A 25,255-nucleotide genomic window follows, 5' to 3' on the forward strand; every position below is an offset into this window, starting at 1 on the left:
TCCTTACATCAGCATTATTTATTTATTTATTTATTCTATTGGTTTGAGGTACAGCCCAAAGATCCTCTCTGCCCAATTATATCTGTGTGACCTACTAGTCTGTACACCTTTGGAATGTGGGAGGAAACCGGAGTGTTGGGAGGAAAGTACGAACTCCTTACAGACAGCAGTAGAATTGAACTCTGGTTGCTGGCCTTGAAAATGTATTATGCTAACCGTTACACTACTATGCTGCCCCTAAATAACACACTTACAACTTTAAAGAGCTTTGCAGCGTCAAGTAAGATAGAAATGGACCACTAGGAGATGTTTAGGTAGGTTCCATAGTCTTCAAATAACTGTTAGAAAAGGCAACTAACAGGATCAAAAGTGATTCTAGAGGTGTCTTTCTCAAAGGGGAGGTTATCATTGTTAAAGATGCCTGAGTGCAGAAAGAAGTGTTCACAATCTCTTTTGCTTATTATTAACCCATTGGAACGAGATTTGGGCTATGTGACCTTGTTTGCCTTATCATGGGCAAGAGACTTGTTTGTTACATGCAAAGGAACATTACAAATAAAGTGTAAGGAATTTCTTTTACCTCATTTTTAGATCCATTTTACTGGGCCTGGCTACCTCAAGCAAAGATACCATTTTCCCAGGAAATTAAGGACCTCGTTCTTCCGAAGATTTCTGACCCAAACTTCGTAAAAGATTTAGAAGAGGATCTTTATGACCTCTTTAAGGTTGGTATCTGTCAAAAACAAAACACTCTGCATTTGGCTGTCAGAGGACAACAGGACTTGATTCTTCTATGTGAAGTCTCCAGAATGCATAACTGTCACAGGTTGCAGAGTGCAAACCTTAGCAAGGGGGTACAAGTATGTTTGTTCCATATCTCAGGAGCCATAGTTTCATTATTTGTAATGACTGTGATGACAGGATTGAGTTTTCTTATGTTGTATCTATGTAAGTAAGGTGCAGAAACATAACACTGGGAAGCAGTTTGCTGATGACATTTTCACTGTCCATTTGAATTAAGAGAATTGTGCTGCAGAATAACAAATATCTGAACTGATTCCACAACCTATGGACTCGCTTTCAACTCATGTTCTCAGTACTAATTTTCTATTTGCACAATTTGCCTTCTTTTACACATTGATTGTTTGACAGTCTTTATGTTTAGTTTTTCGTAAATCCTATTGTATTTCTTTATTCTCTTGTAAATGCCTACAGGAAAATGAGTCTCAAGGTAGTATATGGTAACATACAATACTATGCAAAAATCTCAGGGGCATGTCTATAGCTATGGTGCCTAAGACTTTTGCACAGTACTGTTAGTGATTTTATGTATTGTACTGTAGTGCTGGGAAAGGGGGAAGTAGAGGGGAGGGAGCAGGATGCATCAGAGAGACATTCCATAATGATCTATAAACCAATTGTTTGGAATCAAATGATCTTGTCTGGTTCTCAGGGCTGGGTGTGTCTGCATCCGTACCACTCACTCGCCCTGGCACTCCTTCTCTGCCACCTGGTCCACATCCTTCCGACAGCACTCCACCCTCCATGTTGACAAATACAGTACTGTGCAAAAGTCTTGAGCACCTAGCTATACAGGATATACTGTATCTCCCTTAGACTTAACACAGTATTGTATATGTACTTTAATAATAAATTTTGCTTTGATTTGAAATATCCCTCTGACAAACTGAGATGTCTGAAGAGAACATCTTGAGTTGTATACTGTCAATATTTAGTTCAGTGGTAGGCCTGTCAGACTTCAGTTGAGTGTGATTCTTGCTTGTCGTTATTTATCCTTGCAAGCGGAACAAGTGCTACACCTGCCCCTACACCTCCTCCCTCACTACCATTCAGGGCCCCAAACAGTCCTTCCAGGTGAGTCTGTTGGGGTCATATACTGTGTTTGGTGCTCCCAATGTGGCCTCTTGTATATCGGTGAGACCCAATGTAGATTGAGAGACAGCTTCACCAAGCATCTATGCTCCATCTGCCAGAACAGGTGGGATCTGCCACCCATTTTAATTCCACTTCCCATTCCCATTCTGATATGTCCATCTATGACTTCCCCCAGTCAAGATAAGGCCACACTTAGGTTGGAAGAACAACATCTTTATATTCTGTTTGGGTGGCCTCTAACCTGATGGCATGAACATCGATATCTCAAATTTCCAGCAATGCCTCTCTCCTCCCCCCCGCCCCACATTCACCATTTCCCATCCCCTTGTTCCTCTCTCATGTTATCTCCTTGCCTGCCCATTGCCTCCCTCTTGTGTTCTTCCCCTGAAATGTCGACTACTTTTTTCCATAGATGCTGGTCTTGTGAGTTCCTCCAGCATTTTGTGTATGTTGCTCAAATTCTCAGCATCTGCAGATTTTCTTTTCTTTCTTGCTGATCATGTTTTTTTAATTGCTTTATATTCTGCTACTAAGGTAGGCAGGGCCATACTGAATGCTCCCTGCCTGCAGTTCCAAGAATAGATTATTGAGGCTTTAGATATACATAGATTTAAATACTGTCTAACATGTTTTGCACTCAGTCCCCGAACATTTCCCTGTGCCCCTTTTGCAGTCATGTGGTTTCCCGAGAGCTTGTTTGAAGTCTCAAAAGTTGATACTTTGTGGAGACTGCTTCAGAAATGCCCAGTTCTGGGGGATGTCACGTGATGATGTGGGATTGAGACGTGTAAATCCAGCTCTCCCGTAAAAAATCAGCAAAATACCGTTTAATCAAAGTAAAGTTAATAAATACTTTCCGAAAACTACTTATAAACTTCGTAAGACTACTCTACGATATGCCTCGTAGACCGCGACAGAAGAAGTCTGTTGTTGTGAAGTCGCAGCGAGATGGGAAGAAAAAAGAGCCTACTGCAACGATGGAGCCTCGGATTCAGGTTGGATCTCCTTCAGAGGAGAGACATTTTATCTCTGGCGTAGAAGAACAGGGAGCAATGGCGGCGGTAGCGGTCTGTCGGAAGAAGATGCCGGAATTGCGCATGCGCAAATCGACACAATATAAACTACAAGAACTGACGGCCACTGCAACTGAAAGTGACTCAGAGTCAGAATTGGATATCGCAGAGAATACAGATGAAGAAGAGGAGGAAGAACTGGAAGAGATTGGAAGTAAAGGAGACGACGGAGACATAAGAGAGGCTTCATTGCAATTAACGGCTGAACTAAGAAAATTAAGAACAGAGCTTAGAGACGTGAAGATGTGCTATGATAAAGCTATGAAAAGACAGGATAAAATGGATAAGAAACTTCAGAAGATGGAAAGAATAATGGAGCATGTTAACGATAGAGTGGAAAAAACAGAAAATAATGTGCTTGTTTGGAACATGGAAAGAAATCAACTCTTGGAGAAAGTGGACGTGTTGGAAAATTTTAATAGACGTAATAACATTAAAATTGTTGGTCTTAAAGAAGGTATAGAGGGAGATAATCCAATAGAATTTTTTCAAAGATGGATCCCGAAAACCTTTCAAATGAAAGAGGTAGACCGATCAATTGAAATTGAGTGGGTACATAGAGCTCTAAGACCGAAACCACAAGATGACCAATATCCACGATCAATTTTAATAAAATTCTTAAGATTTCAAGACAAAGAAAGGATTCTACAGGCGACTGCCCAAGCTGCCAAGAAGAGAAAAGGGCCACTGATGATAGAAGGGAAGAAAATTTTTTTCTACCCTGACATAAGTTATGAACTTTTGAAAAGAAGGAAGAAGTTTAATCCAGTGAAAAAAGCCCTATGGGATCACGGTTATCAATTTATATTGCGTTATCCTGCAACCTTGAAGATTTTTTTGCCTGGTGGAGAAAAAAGATTTTTTGACGATTACCGGAAAGCGGAGGAGTTTGTGCGAGATTCTTTGAATATTCACCAGATACAAGAACAAACTTAAGGGAGCGAGATGGATTGAAGATGAAGACTGGATCAAGGATTAGGCCTGTTGAATTTTTAGGTGGATGAATATATAAATATATTATTAATTATATGAGGGAGGGGAAGAAAGGTTAAAATTTGAGGAATATTAGCTGGGAATAATAACATTAATTTTTTTTTCTATATATATATTTTTTTGTTATGGGGGAGCTGGAAGAAACACTGTCCAATCGCTACGTTATTCATGTGTGCAAACGTGGCAATAGCCATGACCCGCACAATGGAGGGGGGTAGTGTTGTGTATCTTTCATTCACAACATTAGTGGGGGGGTTTTTTGTTTTTTCTTTTTTTGTATCTTATCTATCTTTTTTTTCTTTTTGCCTGGATGATTGGGAGGGAAACACATAGCAACATGGTGAAGTTCAAAGAGATTCCCCAGGGAACTATGAGAGTTGAGAAGTTAAGTAATGTTTTAGATTTTAAGAGATAAATATGTAACATTTTTGAATATTTGGAGCCCTTATTTATAGCTCTGATGATGAAGATCTTGGTTCCTTCAGGGAAAGTAACAAATATATATTAAATTTATTTTTATCCCATGGAGCATGTGCAAACCTTTCAATATTCAGGCGGTTCCTTTTTTTTCTTTTTTCCTTTTCTTCTTAGATAGGAGTATATATCGGAGGGGGGGAGGGGGGAGGGTAGATTTTTTTTTCTCTTGTGTCATTTTGAAAACTCAATAAAAATTATATTTAAAAAAAAGAAATGCCCAGCTCTGTTATTTTCTGTTTTAAAAAAAATGCACTGAGTAGTTTTAGTTTCTACTGTCCAATATAACTTAGTGTCTGTGGAATTCTTTAGCAGTGATTTTAGTTATATACAGTATGTGAGGGCTTTGTACAAGTTTAAAATGTCATTTGCTTTTCCTTTTGCAGGAAGATCCTGGTTTTGATCGAGGACAGTTCTACAAACAAATTTCTGTCATGAGAGGGCAGGTGAGGCATTGCTTGTATCTCCTAAAACTGCCTGTAGTGTGCTTGTGAAGTTAATCAACTACAGCAGCCTTACAAAGAAAGGCAGTGCACAAGGCTCTGCGAGAGAGAGAATGCCCTGTGTGTCAAGGCGTGAGTTATTGAGAGCCCAGCATGAAAATTGAGCTTGAAAGTTTCCACATCTTTCATTAATCTTAATGTTTGTATAGTTCGAAAGTGGAGTTAAGTGTAAAAATGTTTCTTCTCTTCACCTCTACCACAGCAACCTCAATATAGGGCTTCAGTTCTGTTGCCCTGACATGGATATGGTTAGCTTGGGTTGTGAGCTCAAAATGTAGCATGCAACCCGATCCATAGTAGAGTTTGACACCTTTTGTCCACGTGCAGCTGTGGCAACCAGAACTAGAGGCACCTGTAATTATTGAGCTGCCTCACATAGGGCATTAGTCTGACCACATTTGGAGTATTGTGAGCAGTTTTGGGCCCCACATCTAAGAAAAGATGTGCTGACATTGGAAAGGATCCTGAGGAGGTTTACAAGAATGATCCCAGGAATATATGAGGAGAGTTTAGTGGTCAGAGCCTGGACTCACTGGAGTTTAGAAGAATGGGGGGGGGGGGGGGTAGTCTTATTGAATATTGAAAGGCCTAGGTAGTGTGAAAGCGGAGAGGATATTTGCAGTACAGGGGAAGTCTAGGGCCAGAATGCCTAGCCTCAAGAGAAGGATGTCCCTTTTGAACAAAGATGAGGAGAAATTTTTTGCCAGAGGGTGATTAATCTGTGGAATTCAGTGCTATGGATGGCTGTGGAGGCCAAGTCATTGAGTGTATTTAAAGAGGAGATTGATAGGTTCTTGACTAGTAAGGGTGTCGAAGAGGAGAAGGCAGAAGAATGGGATTGGGGTGGAATAAATCAGCCATGGTGGAATAGCAGAGCAGACTCGATGGACTAAATGGCCCAATTCTGCTCCTGTGTCTGGTCTTACAGCTGGAAAAAACATAAGTAAGACTGCCTAACAGCTGAACACAGGTGCTGTAATTTGTCACTCCAAAGAACTGGTGGTGCCTCACTTGGTATCTTGTTCACACTTTTGAACAGTTGTATGCTTTCCATATGCATGAATTTAGCAGGTTGTAATATTTTTAATCAAAAGTCACTGAAAGCAGTGAGACATCAAATGGAGTTTTAATTTTGTTTAGCTTTGAAAATTAGAAGTAAAATTGGATAACAACTGGATGGTGTGACCTATATGTTACTGCAGGAGCTAATCAAAATGGTTCTTAATTGACTGAGCAAGGAATTTGGATGATCAGTAGATGACTGTGAATGTGGTGAAAAATGCAACGCTTGCACTTATGCTAAATGCCCCTCACATGCCAATGTCATTGACATAGAACAGTACAACACAGTGCAGGCCCTTTGACACAATGTTGTGGCGACCTTTTAATCCACTCTGAGATCAATCAAATCCTTCCCTCCCATGTAGCCCTCCATTTTCTATCAGCTATATGCCTACCTATGTCTTTTAAATAACTCTAATGTATATGCCTCTACCACCACCCTGGCCGTGCTTTTCTGTGCAAAGAACCTCTGACATCCCCCCTCCCTACACTTTCCTTAAATCATATTAGTTCTGCCCTCTTGTATTAACCTATTTCCACCCTTGGCAAAAGATGCTGGCTGTCTACTTCTTTCAAAGCCTCTATCAAGTCACCTTGTCCTCCTACGTTTAAAGACAGAAGCCTTAGCTTGCTTAACCTTTCCTCATAAGGCATATTCATTAATCCAGGCAGTAAATGTTCTGAATAATATTTTTTTAATTGTGGACTAGACTCTGCAGGTATAATCATGCTTCTGAACAGCTGTGGTTCCTGATTTTGAGCCATTGATCTGAAAGTCCAAAAGGCTTGGGTTGTAGTAGGCAGATTGAAAGAGTACCTGCTGAAAACAGCACTATTCAAATTTCTCATCTTGTTGGGAAAAATTAGTACTGGAGGTAATAAAGGACAGCTTATTAAAGCCAAAAAAAAGACAACCTACAGTTGCAAGAAAAAGTTTGAGCCCTTTGCAATCATCTGGTTTTCTGCATTAATTACTCATAAAATGTCTGCTCTTCATCTAAGTCACAATAATAGACAAACACAATCTGCATAAATTAATAACGCAAACAATTGTACTTTTCATGTCTTTATTGAACACAATGTTTAATCATGCACTGCACAGGCTGGGAAAAGTATCTGAACACTCATGTGGCAGTGTGTTTGTGCCTTTGAGCAAGGCACTTAATCACACATTGCTCTAGTCTGTGCGAGGAGTGGTGCCCCACATAGACTTCCAATCTGCGCCTTGTAAGGCATGAAAATGCCCGACGCAGGCCTCTCATGGTCTGAGTCGACGTTCCCTCCCTCCCCCATATTTAATAACTGGTAGAACCTCCTTTAGCAGCATTTACCCCTACCAAATGTTTCTTGTAGCTGTTGATCAGACTTGCACAGTGGTGAGGAGGAATTTTAGACCATTCCTCCATTCAAAACTGTTTCAGTTCATCAATATTTCTGAGATACCTTGCATGAACAGCCCTCTTCAGGCCATGCCACAGCATCTCAATTGGGTTAAGGTCTGGACTCTGACTTGGCCATTTCAAAACAGAATTTTTTTTTTCTCTTTAAACCATTCTGTTGATTTACTCTTGTGTTTCAGATCGTTGTCTTGTTGCATCATCCAACTTTTATTAAGCTTCAGCTGACGGACTGCTATGACGTTCTCCTATAAAATGTCTTGATACAATTTTGAACTCATTGTTCGCTCAACGATTGCAAGCTGACCAGGCCCTGAGGCAACAAAGCAACCCCAAACCATGATGCTCATTCTACCATGCTTCACAGTTGGGATGAGGTTTTGGCATTGGTGTGCAATGTCCTTTTTCCTTCAAACATAGCGGTGTGCATTTTTGCCAAGAAGTTCACTTTTTGTCTCATTTGTCCACAAAACATTGTTCCAGAAGTGTCGTGGAACACCCAGGTGTTTTTTGTTTTTGTTTTTGCAAACTTGAGACGTGCAGCAATGCTTTTTTTGGAGAGCAGTGGTTTCCTCTGTGGTGTCCTTCCAAGAACACCGTTCTTGTTCAGTGTTTTTCTTATAGTGGACACAGGATCAAAGACTTTAGCAAGTTCCAGAGATCTCTGCAGGTCTTTTGCTGTTATCCTTGGGTTCTTTTTCACATTGTGTTCTTGGTGCAATCTTTACAGGGCGCCCACTCCTAGGGAGAGTAGCAACAGTAATGAATTTCCTCCATTTGTAGACATTTACTGTGGACTGATGAACACTCAGGCCTTTAGAAATGTTTTGTAGCCTTTTCCAGCTTCATGCATCTCTACAATTCTTCTTCTCAGGTCCAACGAAAGTTGTTTTATTGAGGCCTGGTGCACATGAGCAGGACTTTCTTGAGAAGAGCAGACTCTGTCAGCAACCTGACTTTGTCTTTTTTTTTAGAGCAGGGCACCTCTACAACTCACACATCCAATCTCATCTCGTTGATTGGAATACCTGACTCCAAATAGCTTTTGTAAAAGGCATTACCCCAGAGGGTCACATACATTTTGAACCTAGACTGTGATTGTTTAAATGGTATCCTCAGTATTGCCGAGAAGAAGTACAATTGTTTGTGTGTTGTTAGTTTAGGCAGAATGTGTTTATTTATTATTGTGACTTAGATGAAGATCAGACTACACTTACGAGTAATTAACACAGAAAACAAGGTAATTGCAAAGTGTTTACAAACTTTTTCTTGCAACTGTAAATACTAGAAGTCTGAAAAAATGCTTGAAATGGGTTAGGCAGTATCTATAGAGAGAAAAGCTCCTGATGTTAATTCTCCATTGATGCAGCCTGCCCTTTGGCACACAGCTAGTGTCTTCTGGGCCCTCAGGCAAAGTAAGGTTGAAGACTGCCTCCTGAAGTTGATTGTGTAAAGAACTCAAGCATAGAAACACTTAAATACAAGAGATTCAGCTGATGCTGGAAATCCAGAGCAATGCACACAAAGTGCCGGAAGAACTCCACAGGTCATGCAGCACCTGTAGAGATGTATAAACTGTTGATGTTTTGGGCTGAAATCCTTCATCAGTACTAATAGAAGCATACTTGTGATTAATCTCTTGTGTTGTTTCCAATCTGACATTGTTTTCTCTTCTCTCTCCATCCCAATCCCAAGATTTTAAATCTCACGCAGGCTCTGAAGGATGGGAAGTCACCTCTGTTGCTCATTCACATCCCACCCGTCATTGTTGAAACAACGCGAAGCCACCATCGTAGCAGTGACTTGTATACACAAAGCTTCCAGAGCAGAAAACCTTTTTTTACGTGGTGGTAGCATGGCCGAATATAGGGAGAGAAACCCTGTTACATGCACTGATTGACGGTCCCGATAATTCACATCTCCTCTGCTCTTTGCTGATGAGGACTCAGTGGGCTCACTTCACGTGTGGAGAGCGAGAGAGGTCAGCTTTGTCTTTGTCCTATGTATGACCATTGCACAAGATGCCACTACATCTGTAAGGAATGGTGAATGAAGGGGATTCTTCTGGGCAATTTGCACTTAATTCAAGCACCCTTCCCTGAAATTATCCATTGTTCCTCAATTCCTCTGATGGCTCAGATGCTTGGATACCACTGGACTCTGTAATGCTGCTTCTGTTGAGCTAATTTATGATGTTTTGGGCACAGAATTCTGTTGGTCTGTCTTATCTCTGCCCTTTTCACTGAGCCCCAAAACTGAAAGTTTTTTCTGCACTAAAATGATATTGGTTCAAATTGCAACCTAGTGCACTTCATGATGAAATAGGTTCAAGCTAGAGCTGGAATAATCTGCAATCATGGTCCATCCCATTCCACTTTGCAGTGTATTTCTGCTTTTACAGAGGAAAGTGCATGTAGGATAAAGGAGAGCTGCGGATACAAGAAGTGATCATGCTGTACTTGTGAAGAAAATCTGTCATCAACCTCTGTTCGGCTGGCGTGTGGGAAGGTAGCTGCACAATCACTTAATCTCTCCACCCGCTTGCAACAATCTGAATCCCAGCCAGGTCAAAATGTTTCTCAGTGCTGGGTTTGGAACCCTTTGGCCTTAAATCTACAGCATGAGTTAGCGGTTCTGTAGATAAAAATTGCACCCATGGCATCCTCCTCTTGCCCTCTTCCCCGACCTTCTATTTTATTACATTGTACATGTCCTATCAGGGGAAGGGATGTGCATGTAAAATGGTATTCAGTCTACATAGTTTGATTGTGATCAAGGAGTAATCTAACTGTAATCAGAAGCTAATATAGCATGTATATATTATACATATATATATATAAAAGCCAAAATAATGGTTAATGCAAAAACTTTGCACAAGGGTCCTGTAACTGCCCACTGTTTCTAGTGCACCACCTCTTGACTTTAGTGGTTTTTATCTTGCTGTGACTGAAGTATGCTCAGCAGATTCCTATTCAAGTGGCAAATATTCCTCTTTGCCAATCTTTCTGCCTAACAGGATGCTTTTTTCTTTTGCTTTTCCAAACTTCAGTTTACTTTTTTGGAGCACTGATGCCAGAGCAAGAGGAGGCGATTCAGATCTTTTAAATTGTCAGCTCTTTGGGTGCCCAGGTGGTGGATTGTGGAGATCAGTGTCCTTTTCTTCATTTTCCCCTCTCTCCCTGCCTTCTAGTTGGGTAGGAGGTGAGGGGGGTGGAGTAGATGGGAATGCCAGATATTGAGCAGAGGGGATGTCGACTGTATTTGAAGAGAAGTGATGTTCTATTTAGGTAATCTGATGGTCTCTTTAAGTAATCTGTTCCTCTTGCTTGGGCAGCTTCCTCATCTCTCTGCTTGTCACATACAGCAAGGTTTAAAGACTCTAATATTCTGTGTCATTGTAACCATGAAATGATCACTGCACAAGAGGAGATAATGACCTTGATATTTTTTAAATGGTTAACGTGAGAAACAAGCTGCTTGGGCATTGTTTGAATTATGGACACATCCTTATAGCTAGACTCTTTTCTGGTTTGATTGAAAAACTGGCTTACCTGTATCCAATATATTTAAACAACAATTGAAATGGTGCCCATGTCCTACATTCCTCTTGTGGTGAACCAGAAGTACTCAGATTCCAGGGAGGCATATTTACCTTGTTGCCCTTAACATCACCCATTCCTGACTTGGAGAGGGAGTATGAGGGAAAGAAATGGTATCTGTGATAGCCTTTGTCAGATTCAGGATTGAGACATACATATTAAAGCTGCTGCGGTCTATACAGTTATTTCAGGAGTTGCAACTGGTCTGGAATGTATGCTTCCCTCGTCCAGTGATTATTAACACTCAATCCCGCATCATTACAGAACCCACTCCCTAATTATTATTGAGAAAGGATGGGGCCAGGTATGTGATGTACTTTCTAAATTGGCATTGATAGTGAACTTCAGTCGAGGTTGAAGGCAGGTAGTCAACATTTGAAAGCTTTTCTGTTTTTTGAAATGTTTTGTCAGCCACGTTTAAAGAAATATTCTATTAAAGTGAGGCAGTCACGAAAGTTGTAAGGCAATCTATACACTCCTTTTCCGTTGTCATTGGCTACTTTAAATATTAGGGCTGCATTGATGTAGCAATTATGTTACCACCTCATTGTTGGGCCTAGTGTGTTGCTCAGTGAGAATATGTAGTTTACCTTTCACTCAGAGTAGACCTAATTAACGTGGGAACACAAGTCGTCTTTGCATATTAGCCAATCCTTTTTGCCTTGTCAGTGAAAAACGAACCTCCTTTAATTTGGTGTGGCCACATGAATACTTTAAGGAAGAAAAACTATGCAATAGATTTTCATTGTACCAGCTTTTTTTGTCGGTGTTACAAGCTTTTCCATCCCATCTCTCCCAGCCTTTCCACATTAAAGGTGAAAGGGAACGTGGGTGTTCATTTTTTTTTTTGTTTACCAAAGGAGGCTGTTGGAGGTGGGAGAACCAAAACCGGTGCAGTTAGTGATTTGGACCATCTGCTCTGAAATTTAATTTAGTAAAATTGAAGAAGTGTATGGTTTATTCCTGGTTGCCCCTAACCGAAAACATACTTGGAATTGGGAGAGGCAGTGGAGAGTTCTGGTTATTAAGTCACAACTGTTGATTTGGCCATAGCCTGGTATCTACCCTGGTTTTCAGTAGTGTCATTTTGAATTTAGTCAAGTAGTCTGAGTCTCTGTCATGCTGTATGTCAAGATTTTATTTTAGTTTATAAATCTTTAAATGGTAACATATGTCCTTGTCTGACTTGTTTAGCTTCAAATTTTCAATGTTTTGGCCAAGTTGTCTGTCCATTTACTGGGTGATCTTGTTTTACACTCTGGCTGAGTTAGCAACAAAGTTTCACTAAAGAATTTCTAAAAATTTCCTTGTACAACCACTTAATATGAACAAAGTATGCAGTGATATGTTTTATTTTCATGAACTCTAGACAGATTTTCAGGCAACACAGGACTCAAAGAGTGTCTTAGTTGCAAATGACTGGGTATTATGTATATTGTGGTCACTAATGTTTGAGCAGTAATCTGCTCAAAATGGACTAGCTAGCTATTGTGGAGTGGGATTCTGTGTCTAGCACCTTGCAGAATAAGTGAACACATTGGGTGACAGTGAAGAAAGATGAGGTGAAGTGCGCGGTTTTTTGCTTCACTCCTGGGCTGATATTTGAAACATTGTTGGAATAAATCTTCAAAGTACATTACACAATTTTGAATCTAATAGGCATTACTTTAAAGCATTATAGTTAGATGACGAATTTAAATTAGTCAGCATTCTTTTAAGAATTAAACTTCATCTGATCATTTTGTGACTCTCTCCCAGTGAGATGGAGAATATGCATAATCTAGAACACTGATAATGGATGGTCACACACATACTCAGTCTGGTTTAACTTTCCTTGGGTGTTTAAGCCTAACACACATTTAGGTCTGTCATTTAAATTATTGCTTGGGTTTAATACTTGCCAATCGCTGGAGTAACTTTTAGTAATTCTGTATGGAAATCCTATGTGAGCAAGTCTTTAATGGGTGCATGTGTTAATGGTGGAGATGACTGAATACAGTAAAACTGCATTCTAGTCCAGTTAGGACTGATTTTAAAATGATTACCCCATGGGTCTTTTTGCTTGCATTAGCTGAATTCGCAGCCTTATTGAACCTTTCTGGGGTGAGGATAGAGAATGGAAAATAAAGTTAGGAAATCTTTGAGTGATTTTAGTTTTAATTTTGTAATGGGACATTGAATTTATAATATAACCATGGCTGATCTAATGGGAGAGATGTCCTGGTGTGTACATTTCCTTTTCCCCATCACAGCCATTTCCCTAGAAGGTATATGTACTTAAACTTCAGTCTTGTACCCTTCAGAGAAAAATAGATTGTCAATTTAGTGATTTTAGATGCAGGGTGGCGCTTAGATAGAATTCTTGTGGTTACCACTCTACAGAGATAGGAGCAAAATGTAATGGGAAGTACCTCAAGCTGTGCAACTTGTTGAAGTCTCATTAGTTCTGTGTAACTTCTGATGCCCTTCCCTCCCTCTTAATGTCCCCCTTTTCATAATGTGCAGCTTGGTTCAAAGAATATATCGTACTGATCCTCACTACAGCTGACCATGTTTTGGAGCAATCATTTCTGCCGATATTTACGTCCCTTTCCTCTTCCCCAGGTGTCTCTCACCTCTCCCAGTAGAATGTGCTTAAAATCTGTGTTTTCAAGCAAAAAAACTTCTCTTTAAAGTGGCAGATTTTATGATGTACCAATTCCCCCCACCCCCAAAAAAAAAAACAGCTTTAAATCTCTCTACAAATCTTCGTGTGACTCATTTGGGACAACACCCACAGATTCTTGTCCTTTACAATTAAGAGGGAGGTATCCATTTTTATCCCTTTAACTGTGTCTAAATATTATATGCATTTGATTTATCAGTCCTCAATATGTATATTCATTACTTTTGGATGAATACAGTTCTTATCTCTGCCACCTTCCACATCCTCCTTTCTAAGTAGAGTACACTGAAAATGGTTGTTTGAATACTTATCCATGTGGATTAACCCTCTAAAAGTCCCATGCATTTTCTGGTCTCACCACATGCTCTCTTATGCAAAATAGTTTGGGGTGGGCAATCAGCTGTTGATGTGTCTTCTCAAATAAGTAGCCACTTTGCTTAATGATCCAGCATTTGGTTAGTCACATGTTTCTGTTAGTATATTAATCAAAAGCTACATGTACACTGGTTTGTTCCACCTTACCCTTGTCTTCTCAGATGCAGATTTGAACCTGTTCCAGGATGGCTTGTATTTTGCTCTTGTCCTAAATGTGTGCTGCAGTTTCACAGCTTGTAGAACTTTATGACCCCTTATTATGAGGTTCTTGCCCTCTGATAGAGATATGGATGTGAGAGCTTGATTCTCCAATTCCTAATATTTGTTGAGGGTAAATTGTGCCCCCTGATATTGGGGGGGGGGGGTGTTGGGGTAGGTGCTTAGTGATTTCAATCCTGTCATTGTTATCTCCCGTGGCAACCATCAAGAACTCCATGGTCAAAATGAATCTGGAGTCAGATCCATCAGAATACTTTGCCATTTTGTAAAACCGGTGCGTTTCCATTTCAACAGCTTTTGATTTGTTTGTTTCCTTTTGCATATAAAGGTTCTGGTGATGGTAAATGTAAGAATTGGAACAATTCTCTTCATTTGATTTGTTGTCTGGCTCCTTTGCAATATTTTGCTCACTTAGCCAGCTAACACACAATTTGCAATTTCACCGGTGCCTATTTTAATGAGATTTCTTTCAGGTTTGCAGAGGAATATATTTAAAATTACCTTGGAGAATTTTTTTGCAGGTTAGATTTTATTTGAGTCATTCTATATATAGTGTTGGAATACAGTTAAATATGAATCCTGCTGCAGATAATAGTTCATTTGGGGAATGAAGTGTATTTTTATCCTGCTTGGATGCAAACTTCTGTAGAAAATTCCTTCAACCACCTAACGATCTCACAAGCTGTCTGTTAACTATTATGCAAGTCTCTGAACACAGTCTTCAATTGTCCATTATGTGGGTGGGGGGGGGGGAATCTATGATAGAGGTACTGCTCTGGTATTCATTATGCCTTAAGATATGGAATTTATTTTTTTAAAAGATTATTTAAACTGCATTATCTAAAGTATATGTGTGGCACTATGGTGTGTACCTGCTGAAAGGGGTGGTCTGCTGTGAATGTGGGGCTCTTGAGATGACTACTAATGCCATCAGTGTATAACTGCTTCTCCTTATCAATCCACTCAATAGGCCATTCTTAATTTCTGCACTTCCTTCGGAAGTTCAGGAAAGGAGCTAGAACTTTGTCTTAAATAGGTAGGTTGAGGTTGTACCTCAGCTTTTTATTTCTGTACCCATCGTTCAATGAAGAGATTTTGAAATTGATACCTATCCAACGTGCTTAGATTGTTGGCTCCCTTTCCAATCAGTCTTGCTTATCTCTCCTGTCAGGGAGCTTAAGTTACTTGTGAGTAGCATCATGACAGTTTAAAAGCTGCTTTTAGCACCAGTGGAGTGGAAAGACAAAATTTTCACTATGTTTCAAGTTGCCAGCAGGGGTTGCCAAGTGTGGTGTAACACTATTCGACTGTATCGGACCATTACTTATTAGAGAAACTGTTAATGATTAATACTCTGCCAGTTTAAACTGCTTTAATTTTTTTGCTTGATACTGAATCTGTAATGTATTGTTCTGATAAAGCACTGTATACTCTAATCTATTTAAATATATAAAACAAGAACCAAATAATCATTTTCTGCAAGTATAAATCTGCCAAACTACTGTTTAGCATTTGATAAATTTTCTAACATGACCTGTTTCAGCCCTCTGTTTATATTATTTATAATGTTTAATGATATGATTTGGGGTGATTGAGGGAGAAAATATGGAACCCAGTCCAGAGTGGTTAGATAGGCACGTGGATGAAAGAAAAATGAAGGGCTGTGTAGGAAGAAAGGGTTAGGTTGAGTAGGTTTAAAGGTCAGCACAACATCATGAGCTGAAGGGCTGTATTGTGCTATGTTCCATGGTTTTTGAGCCCATTGTTGGGGTGATGGCCTTGCCCCATCACACCAGTGACAAGATTGGAGCCAATCCTGGGCAAACCATGATCAATTATCACCTTGAGATAGAGAGGTTTGTGTGTTCCTGAGACATCAGGAGCGATGCCATCTGCAGTTTAGTCATCTGATGCATAGCTCTGGTAGGGAGAAAGGTGGAGGTTCCAGACAAAGAGTGATCAAACCGAGACTTTAACAGTGGAGCTGGTGGAAGATGATGGCACGTCACAATGTGGTATAGGCAGAGGAGGGCTGCAGCAGCGAAGGGTCCCCTGTCATCTCGCATTCTATGCCACTGAACCCTGACCCCAACCCCGATATGTCAAGGACTATGTAGTGGCTGACCGTGCATCAGCCTCCCAATGTTAAAGTCATACATGGGCATTCTTCACTAGGGCACCAATAGACAACCTCTTAGGAGCACATCTTACTCAACTCAAATGATCACACTACTCCTGCTTAATTGTTGTTAACCTCAAACACTGCCAATCTTAGATTCTTGTCCAGAAGTGCAGGATATGTTAGCAGATCCTGAAGTATTGCACAGCTCTGAGGAACAAATGACTGATCCTTTCCCGTTAGCTCTTACTTATTCCTACCAGATTTGTGTCGACAGCAGATCTGGACACATTGTGCTTGGTTTTCTCTAAACTATTGATCCCATCTCAGCAAGTTCCAGACCCCCTACGGGTGGGTTCACTATGGGTGAGGGAGAAATGCTCTCTCTCTCCTACTTACTCTGTCAGCCTCCCTTGTCCCCATAATTGTATACATACTAATTAACTGGCTCCTTTGCTTCAACTTCATCCTTTCCAATCTTTGTTCATAATTGCAAATTTTCCTGTTCTGGCAACATCCTTATAAACCTCATCTGCATCCTCCCAACTTCCCTGTAATGTCCTGACTAGAACTATTAGTAGTAATTGTGTATAGTGAATAGTACTTGGTTAGCATGCATGAGTTGGGCTGCAGGACCGGTTTCCATGCTGAATAATAGACTACTCAAGCTCTATTCAGTCCTCTCATAGACGTTGCTTGTCATGGCTTGTTCTGTGCCTTGACAAATATAAACAGAACATCTATATGCCCTATTTAACCACCACTTTGACCTGTACTACCAATAAGGATTAGTGGAAGCAGATCCCAATATTCTTTTTCTTCACTTTTCAATCCCAGGAGTGGTGGTAGAAGGAGATATAGAGAGGTCATTTAAGAAACTCTTTAAAAAGACATGGATGATTGAAAATGGAGGTCTATGTGGGAGGGAAGGTTGATGTTAAGAGTAGGTTAAAAGGTTGGCACAACATCGTGGGCTGAAGGGCCTGTACTGTGCTGTAATGTTTGGTTCCATGATATTTTTTGTGTATTACCCCTGGTTTTTTAAAGATTGTTTCATTTGCCATTTTTATGCCCAGCAGAGTAGACCAGCTACACTTTCTTGCAGTATAAAGTTTAAAAATATATGCCACAGTAACCACACAGCCAAGTTTATATCACTGCGAATTAATCTAACATTTCTCTTTTACTTCGAAGTCATATTGTACAGAACTCTGTACAATATATAATTGGAATAATCTCAGAGATACTAAAGCTGCAGAGCTAACTTTGGATCCAATTTGATGCTTTCCCATGATTCCAGCGGGCTGTTACTTTGACCAGTCTCTAATTTTGGAACTTGTCAAATATTCTGCTGATGTCCATGTGGGCCATGTCAAACACACTGCCATCATGAATTATTGTTGCCTCAAAGAAAAACAAAACCCGTTACAAATCGATTGCTGCTCTAAACGCCAGTGGCGCAACAGGCAGTAACTAACTAACTTATAAATCCATGATTAATTGCTGCCCTTCTAAATGAAGATTTATCCCATCCATACCAACATAGATACAAATGCAAAGAAGGTTATTTTTCAATAGGAGCTTAAGGAGATTTGGTGTGTCACCAAAGACTAACAAATTTCTATTAATGTACCATTGAGAGCATTCTAACTAATTGCATCACAGTCTGGTATTGAGGTGCCATTTATTAGGATTGGAAGAAGCTGCAGAGAATTGTAAACACAGCTGGCACTAGCATCACCACCATCAATGAAACCTTCAAAACAGCACTTCAAAAAGGCAGCATCCATTATTAAGGAACTCCACCACTTGGGATATGCCCTCTTCACATTGCTACCGTCAAGGAGGAGGTACAGGAGCCTGAAGGTGCACACTCAACATTGTAGAAATAGCCTCTCCTTGTCCTGATAAAGGGCTTCTGCTGGAAACATCGGCTCCTTATTCCACTCCACAGATGCTGCCTGACCTGTTGAGTTCCTCCAGCATTGTGTGTTCTCCTCCTCTGCCATCAGATTTCTGAATGGTCCATGGACACTACCTCACTATTTTGTTCTCTTTTTGCATGACTTAGTTTTTTTTTATATAAACGCAAGAAATTCTGCAGATGCTGGAAATCCAAAGCAACGCTCACAAAATTCTGGAGGAGCTCAGCACGTCGTGCAGCATCTATGAAAATGAATAAACAGTTGTTGTTTCAGGACGAGACCCTTCGCACTAAAACGTCGACTATTTATTTCTATTGATGTTGCCTGACTTGCTGAGTTTCTCCAGCATTTTGTGTGTGTTGCAATTTTTATATACTTATTGTAACAGTAATTTTTAAATGTATTCACTGTACTGCCACAAAACAACAAATTTCATGACATATGCCAGTAATAATGAACAGTCTGATTGATTAGTATGGCTTCTAATGATCTGCCTAACACCAAGGCTATGCAGGCATGTGATTGATTTTCCCCTTCCTACTCCTGTTTTGAACAACTTTAGCTGTCCAAACCTCTGGTGACATTCCTGTATCCAAGGATGATCAAGAAATTGGTTGAAAACTCTCCAATTCCAGCCCTAGCCTTGCTGGGGTTTTTTTAACAGCCAAGGGTATATTTCATTGGAGCCCTATCATATTTGTTTTTTTAAGTATATTCATTCAGTTCAACAGTTTACTCCTGCTTGCCTAACTAACATTGGCATCAACCCGGCTGTGAAGATGGATTGCAAAATAGAACCTTGCCCACATTCTCTGCTTCCACAAAAGTTACCATTTTGGTCCTTATCAGAGCTTATTCATCCATATCCTTAAAGTCTTTTTTTAATCACTCCATTTACTTTTGTAATTTTCCTTTTAATTTCACTCCTACTTGCTATTCTTCCTGGCTTTTGTTTAAGGCCTAGATGGGTTAAATATCATGATTGCTGTGGTATTTATGACACTGACGCTAAGGGCTTAGTGCACCTGTTTTAATTTATATTCTGCCTGGCATTTTAACTAAATTTAAAAACAAGACAATGCTGGAAACAAATGGAATTAACATTTCCCATCAATGTTACTTCAATAGAACTAGGAATTGTTGAGCATTTCATGAATATAGTATTTAGACATAGTTCATAAGTATTGAAGGAGTCTATAAATTGCTCCAGCCTTTATTTGTCTTCTGTCTCTTGAGTCAATTTTGTAGCATGAAACCAGGCCCTTTGGCCCTCCAAGTCCTTACTGTCTAACAAGTAGTTCCACTTTATTCTCCCTATATCCTAACGATGGGAAACTTGTGGTGATCAATTAACCCACCCACCCGCACTTCTTTGGGATGTTGGGGGGGAGAGGAGTGCCACACATTTATAGAGAGAATGTGATAACTTCTCACAAACAGCACCGAAGGTCAGGCTTGAACCTAGCTCACTCCAATTGTGAGGCACTGGCTCTACCAGCTGTGTCCACTCCACTTCCTCTGGCAGCCCTCCATCATAAACCAAACTGATAACTGCTTGTGGAGTTTCTTCAGATTGGATATCTTTAATCATTAATTATCCATGCCCACTTCCCCTTCTTAACTCTTCTAAAACAAGTATTATCCAACTATGACCATCTGCATCCTTTTGTGTAATGTCTTATCATGCAACTGTTAACGATGAAAGTTAATGGAGCATTCTTTTAGGCTGGCTGTGATGAACAGGCTGGTGCAAGAACTCCATCAAGCTGTTGTCAAGAGAAACATCTTACTCAAGTTTTGATAGAGCACCTAGTTTTCCCATTTTGAGTGTAGTGGTACACACAAAATGCTGGGGGCGGGGCCACTCAGAGGGCTAGGCAGCATCTATGGAAAAAAAAAGTACAGTCAATGTTTCAGGCTGAAACATCAACTGTACTTTTTTTCCCATAAGTGCTGCCTGGTCTGCTGAGTCCCTCCAGCATTTTGTGTGTGTTGCTCAGTTACCATCTGATTTTTCTCTTGTTTGTGATTTGAGTGTAGTAATGGCTTTTTTGTGCCCTGCGCTCTTGTTTTTTAATGTATAAATACTACCTCAGCCAACACTGAGATTGGGTAGCATTTACTTTAATTTTAATTGGAAATTCAGCGCGGTAACAGGCCTTTCCAGCCCAACGAGCCCATACCCCTCCCCCCCAAATGACACCCATGTAATCAATGAACCTACTAACTCGCATGTCTTTGGAGTGTGGGAGGAAACACCAAACCTGTAGGAACAGTTCGGGAAGGATTACCCCTCAACCATCAGGCTCTTGAACCAAAGAGAATAACTTCACTTGCCTATCATTGAAATGTTCCCACAACCCATGGGCTCACTTTCATTGACTCTTCGTCTCATGTTCTCAATATGTAATATGTATTGCTTATTTATTATAATTATTTCTGTGTTGTATTTGCACAGTTTTGCGTTTTGCAGACTGGTTGAACACCCATGTTGGTGTGGTCTTCCATTTATTCTGTTATGAATTTGTTGAATACACCGGCAAGAAAATGAATCTCAGGATTGCATATGGTGCCATCTATATACTTTGATAATAAATTTACTTCGAACTTTGAAACCTACAGGGTCAATGGGAGAATAGTACAAGCTCCTTTCAGAGAGTGGTTGGAATTGAAACTGGGTTGATGGCACTAATAGCATTACGCCTAACCATTATGCTTCCACAATGCTACTTCAGAAGTCAATAAAATTAATCTGTTAGCCCCAATTTCTTTAAACCTTGAGCAAAAATGACCCTGATAAAAGGCCGTTCATCATCATTCCATCATCATGAACTTGGTAAAAGACCGTTCCATCATTACTACTGAAAGCTTTGTTTTTGATTTCAACATTGTTCTGATGATCCCAAAAGCTTCATGGTGAAAGTACAGGGTGTAACACACTTGGTGTGTGATTTCATGGTGTGCCACACGCTCAGTGAGAGAATTTTTTAATCTATCCAGGATTTAGTGATGGAGATTTATTGACATTTTACCACAAATGCCAAATGCCAACTTTTTAATTATAAGCTATTTTAAAATAAAGACAGCTTTAGCTAATACTGTTGGCACAGAACCACATCTTCAAGCTTCCCCCCAGGTTTTGACAAAATGTCTTCATGCTGAAGTGGTGATGGTTTCTCTTTGCACAGATGTTGCCTGAACTGAGTGGTTTTCAAGCATTTTCTGATTGTTTGATTTTAATTTCAGATTCAGAATCACTTATTCATTGTACATCGACACACACAGGTGCAGCCCACCAAGTGTCACCACACATTCTGGTGTCCACCATGCCGGGGATGTTTAGCAGAACAACACAAACAACAGCAGCAGAGCAACAACAAAATAGATATCTAGCAATTTGCAGGTTTTCACATTTTGGTTCAGACTCTCTGCTCTTGGCCATGTTGTCCAAACTCGTATTTCTCTTTATCTTAAGAGTAGATTATAAGGTCAGCACAACATTGTGGGCTGAGGGACCTGCAATGTACTGTTCTGTTTTCTGTTGCGCAAGATGTTGGTGAGGCAAAATTTTGAGTATTGTGTGCAGTTATGGTCACTCTCCGACAGGAAAGATATCAGTCAAATGGAAAGAGTGAAGAGGAGATTTTTCAAGACTGTTGCTGGAACTTGACCTGAGTTAAAGGGTTAGGAATTTACTCACTGGAGTGTAAGAGAATGAGGGGAGATATGATAGAGGTATACAAATTATGAGAGGTATAGGTAGGGTAAATGCAAGCAGTCTTCTTCCACGAAGACTAGAACTAGAAGTCATGGGTTAAGGGTGAAAGGTGAAATATTTAAGGGGAACCTGATGAGTTCCTTCACTCAGAGGGTGGTGCGACTGTGGAACAAGCTGCCAGTGGAAGTGGTGGAGTTGGTAAAATTGCAACATTTAAGAAAAGTTTGGATAGTGACATGTTTTGTAACTCCAAAAGCGAATTGGAAAAAAAACATGGAGGGGAGATATGTGTGTACTTAATTTCTTTTCTTTAGTGAGGCGCACACATGATGTGTTGGTGTAATGATGTATGCCATTCACGAATGTACAGTACGTGTAACCCATAATGTATTATGTAAACAATGCTTAAATAATATTTACAATATTACTCAAATATTACTGAAATATTGGATCCACTACTCTCTTCCCTGCTTAATTATAAATTCCAACTCAATACAGAATACATCTCAACTCAAATATCCTCTCTAGTCATTACAGTGCCCATAAAAAATATTCACTGCCTTTGGAAGTTTTTATTAAAAATTTTACAACGAATTGTAGTGGATTTAATTTTGCTCCTTTGACAGTGATCAACAGAAAAAGACTTGTCTCGAAGTGAAAGCATCTCTACAAAGTGATCTAAATGTTACAAATATAACACACAAAATAATTGCTTGCATAAGTATTCACCCCCTCCCCTTTTTAATATGACACACCAAATCATCACTGGTGCAGCCAATTGGTTTTAGTAGTCACATAATGAGCTAAATGGAGACCTGTGTGCAGTCAAGGTGTTTCAATTGATTGTAGTAAAAATACACCTGTATCTGGAAGGTCCAACTGCTGGTGAGTCAGTATCCTGGCAAAAGCTACACCATGAAGACAAAAGAAAAAGCAATTCAACAAAAAGGTTATTGTAAAACACAAGTCAGGAGATGGGTACAAGAAAATTTCTAAGTCACTGAATACTTGGAGTACATTTAAGTCAATCATCAAGGAATGGAAGGAGTATGGCCCAGCTATAAATCTGACTAGAGCATGCCTCCCTCAAAGGCTGAGTGACTGTACAAGAAGGGGACTAGTGAGGGAGGCTACCAAGAGACTTATAACATCTCTGAAAGAGTTACAAGCTTCAGAGGCTGAGATGAGTGAGATGTGCATATTACAGCAGTTGCTCAGGTGCTTCACCAGTCACAGTGGCAAAGAGAAAGCCACTGTTGAAAAAAAAACATGAAATATCGGCTAGATTTTGGCAGAAGGCATATGGGAGACTCTGAAATCAGCTGAAAGAAGAACATAGAGCATAGAATAGTACAGCACAGTACAGGCCCTTCGGCCACATTGTGCTGACCCTCAAATCCTGCCTCCCATATAACCCCCCACTTTAAATTCCTCGATATACCTGTCCAGTAGTCTCTTAAATTTCACTAGTCTGTCTGCCTCCACCACTGACTCAGGCAGTGTATTCCACGCACCAATCACTCTCTGAGTTAAAAAAGCCTTCCTCTAATATCCCCCTTGAACTTCCCACCCCTTACCTTAAAGCCATGTCCCCTTGTATTGAGCAGTGGTGCCCTGGGGAAGAGGCACTGGCTATCCACTCTATCTGTTCCTCTTAATATCTTGTGTACCTCTATCATGTCTCTCATCCTCCTCCTCTCCAAAGAGTAAAGCCCTAGCTCCCTTAATCTCTGATCATAATGCATACTCTCCAAACCAGGCAGCATCCTGGTAAATCTCCTCTGTACCCTTTCCAATGTGTCCACATCCTTCCTATAGTGAGGCGACTAGAACTGAACACAGTACTCCAAGTATGGCCTAACCAGAGTATTATAGAGCTGCATCATTACCTTGAAACTCTTAAACTCTATCCCTCGACTTATGAAAGCTAACACCCCATAAGCTTTCTTAACTACCCTATCTACCTGTGAGGCAACTTTCAGGTATCTGTGGACATGTACCCCCAGATCCCTCTGCTCCTCCACACCACCAAGTATCCTGCTATTTACTTTGTACTCTGCCTTGGAGTTTGTCCTTCCAAAGTGCACCACCTCACACTTCTCCAGGTTGAACTCCATCTGGAACTTCTCAGCCCACTTCTGCAACCTATCACTAGTCACAACCCTCCAATCCAAATGTACTCCCTCCACCACGACCCTCTGCCTTCTGCAGGCAAGCCAATTCTGAATCCACCTGGCCAAACTTTCCTGGATCCCATGCCTTCCGACTTTCTGAATAAGCCTACTGTGTGGAACCTTGTCAAATGCCTTACTAAAATCCATATAGATCATATCCACTGCACTACCCTCATCTATATGCCTGGTCACCTCCTCAAAGAAATCTATTAGGCTTGCTAGACATGATCTGCCCTTCACAAAGCCATGCTGACTGTCTCTGATCAGACCATGATTCTCTAAATGCCCATAGATCCTATCTCTAAGAACCTTTTCCAACAGCTTTCCCACCACAGACGTAAGGCTCACCGGTCAATAATTAGCTGGACTATCCCTACTACCTTTTTTGAACAAGGGGACAACATTCGCCTCCCTCCAATCCTGTGGTACCATTCCCGTAGACAACGATGACATAAAGATCCTAGCCAGAGGCTCAGCAATCTCTTCCCTCGCCTCTTGGAGCAACCTGGGGAATATTCCATCAGACCCCGGGGACTTATCCATCCTAATGTATTTTAATAACTCCAACACCTCCTCTGCCTTAATATCAACATGCTCCAGAACATCAACCTCACTCATATTGTCCTCACCGTCATCAAGTTCCCTCTCATTGATGAATAGCAAAGAGAAGTATTCATTGAGGACCTCGCTCACTTCCACAGCCTCCAGGCACATCTTCCCACCTTTATCTCTAATCGGTCCTACATTCACTCCTGTCATCCTTTTGTTCTTCACAGAATTGAAGAATGCCTTGGGATTTTCCTTTACCCTACTCGCCAAGGCCTTCTCATGCCCCCTTCTTGCTCTTCTCAGCCCCTTCTTAAGCTCCTTTCTTGCTTCCCTATATTCCTCAATAGACCCATCTGATCCTTGTTTCCTAAACCTCATGTATGCTGCCTTCTTCCACCTGACTAGATTTTCCACCTCATTTGTCACCCATGGTTCCTTCACCCTACCATTCTTTATCTTCCTCACCGGGACAAATTTATCCCTAACACCCTGCAAGAGATCTCTAAACATTGAC

The 25,255-nt window shown here is 40.5% G+C and overlaps 1 protein-coding gene across 1 annotated transcript in view; it reads left to right on the plus strand.

The window, feature by feature from the left end:
- Positions 1-22,598, plus strand: part of pi4k2a (phosphatidylinositol 4-kinase type 2 alpha) — a 39,760-nt gene extending 17,162 nt beyond the window's left edge. Inside the window, exons 7-9 of the mRNA XM_072238989.1 lie at positions 592-725; positions 4,823-4,882; positions 9,094-22,598. Of these exons, the coding sequence (XP_072095090.1) occupies positions 592-725; positions 4,823-4,882; positions 9,094-9,252 (353 nt within the window). The 3' untranslated portion in view covers positions 9,253-22,598. The remainder of the gene's footprint in view (positions 1-591; positions 726-4,822; positions 4,883-9,093) is intronic.
- Positions 22,599-25,255: the final 2,657 nt, after the last annotated feature.

This window comes from Mobula birostris, chromosome 21 (assembly GCF_030028105.1).
Source record: "Mobula birostris isolate sMobBir1 chromosome 21, sMobBir1.hap1, whole genome shotgun sequence".
Lineage (NCBI taxonomy): Eukaryota > Metazoa > Chordata > Chondrichthyes > Myliobatiformes > Myliobatidae > Mobula > Mobula birostris.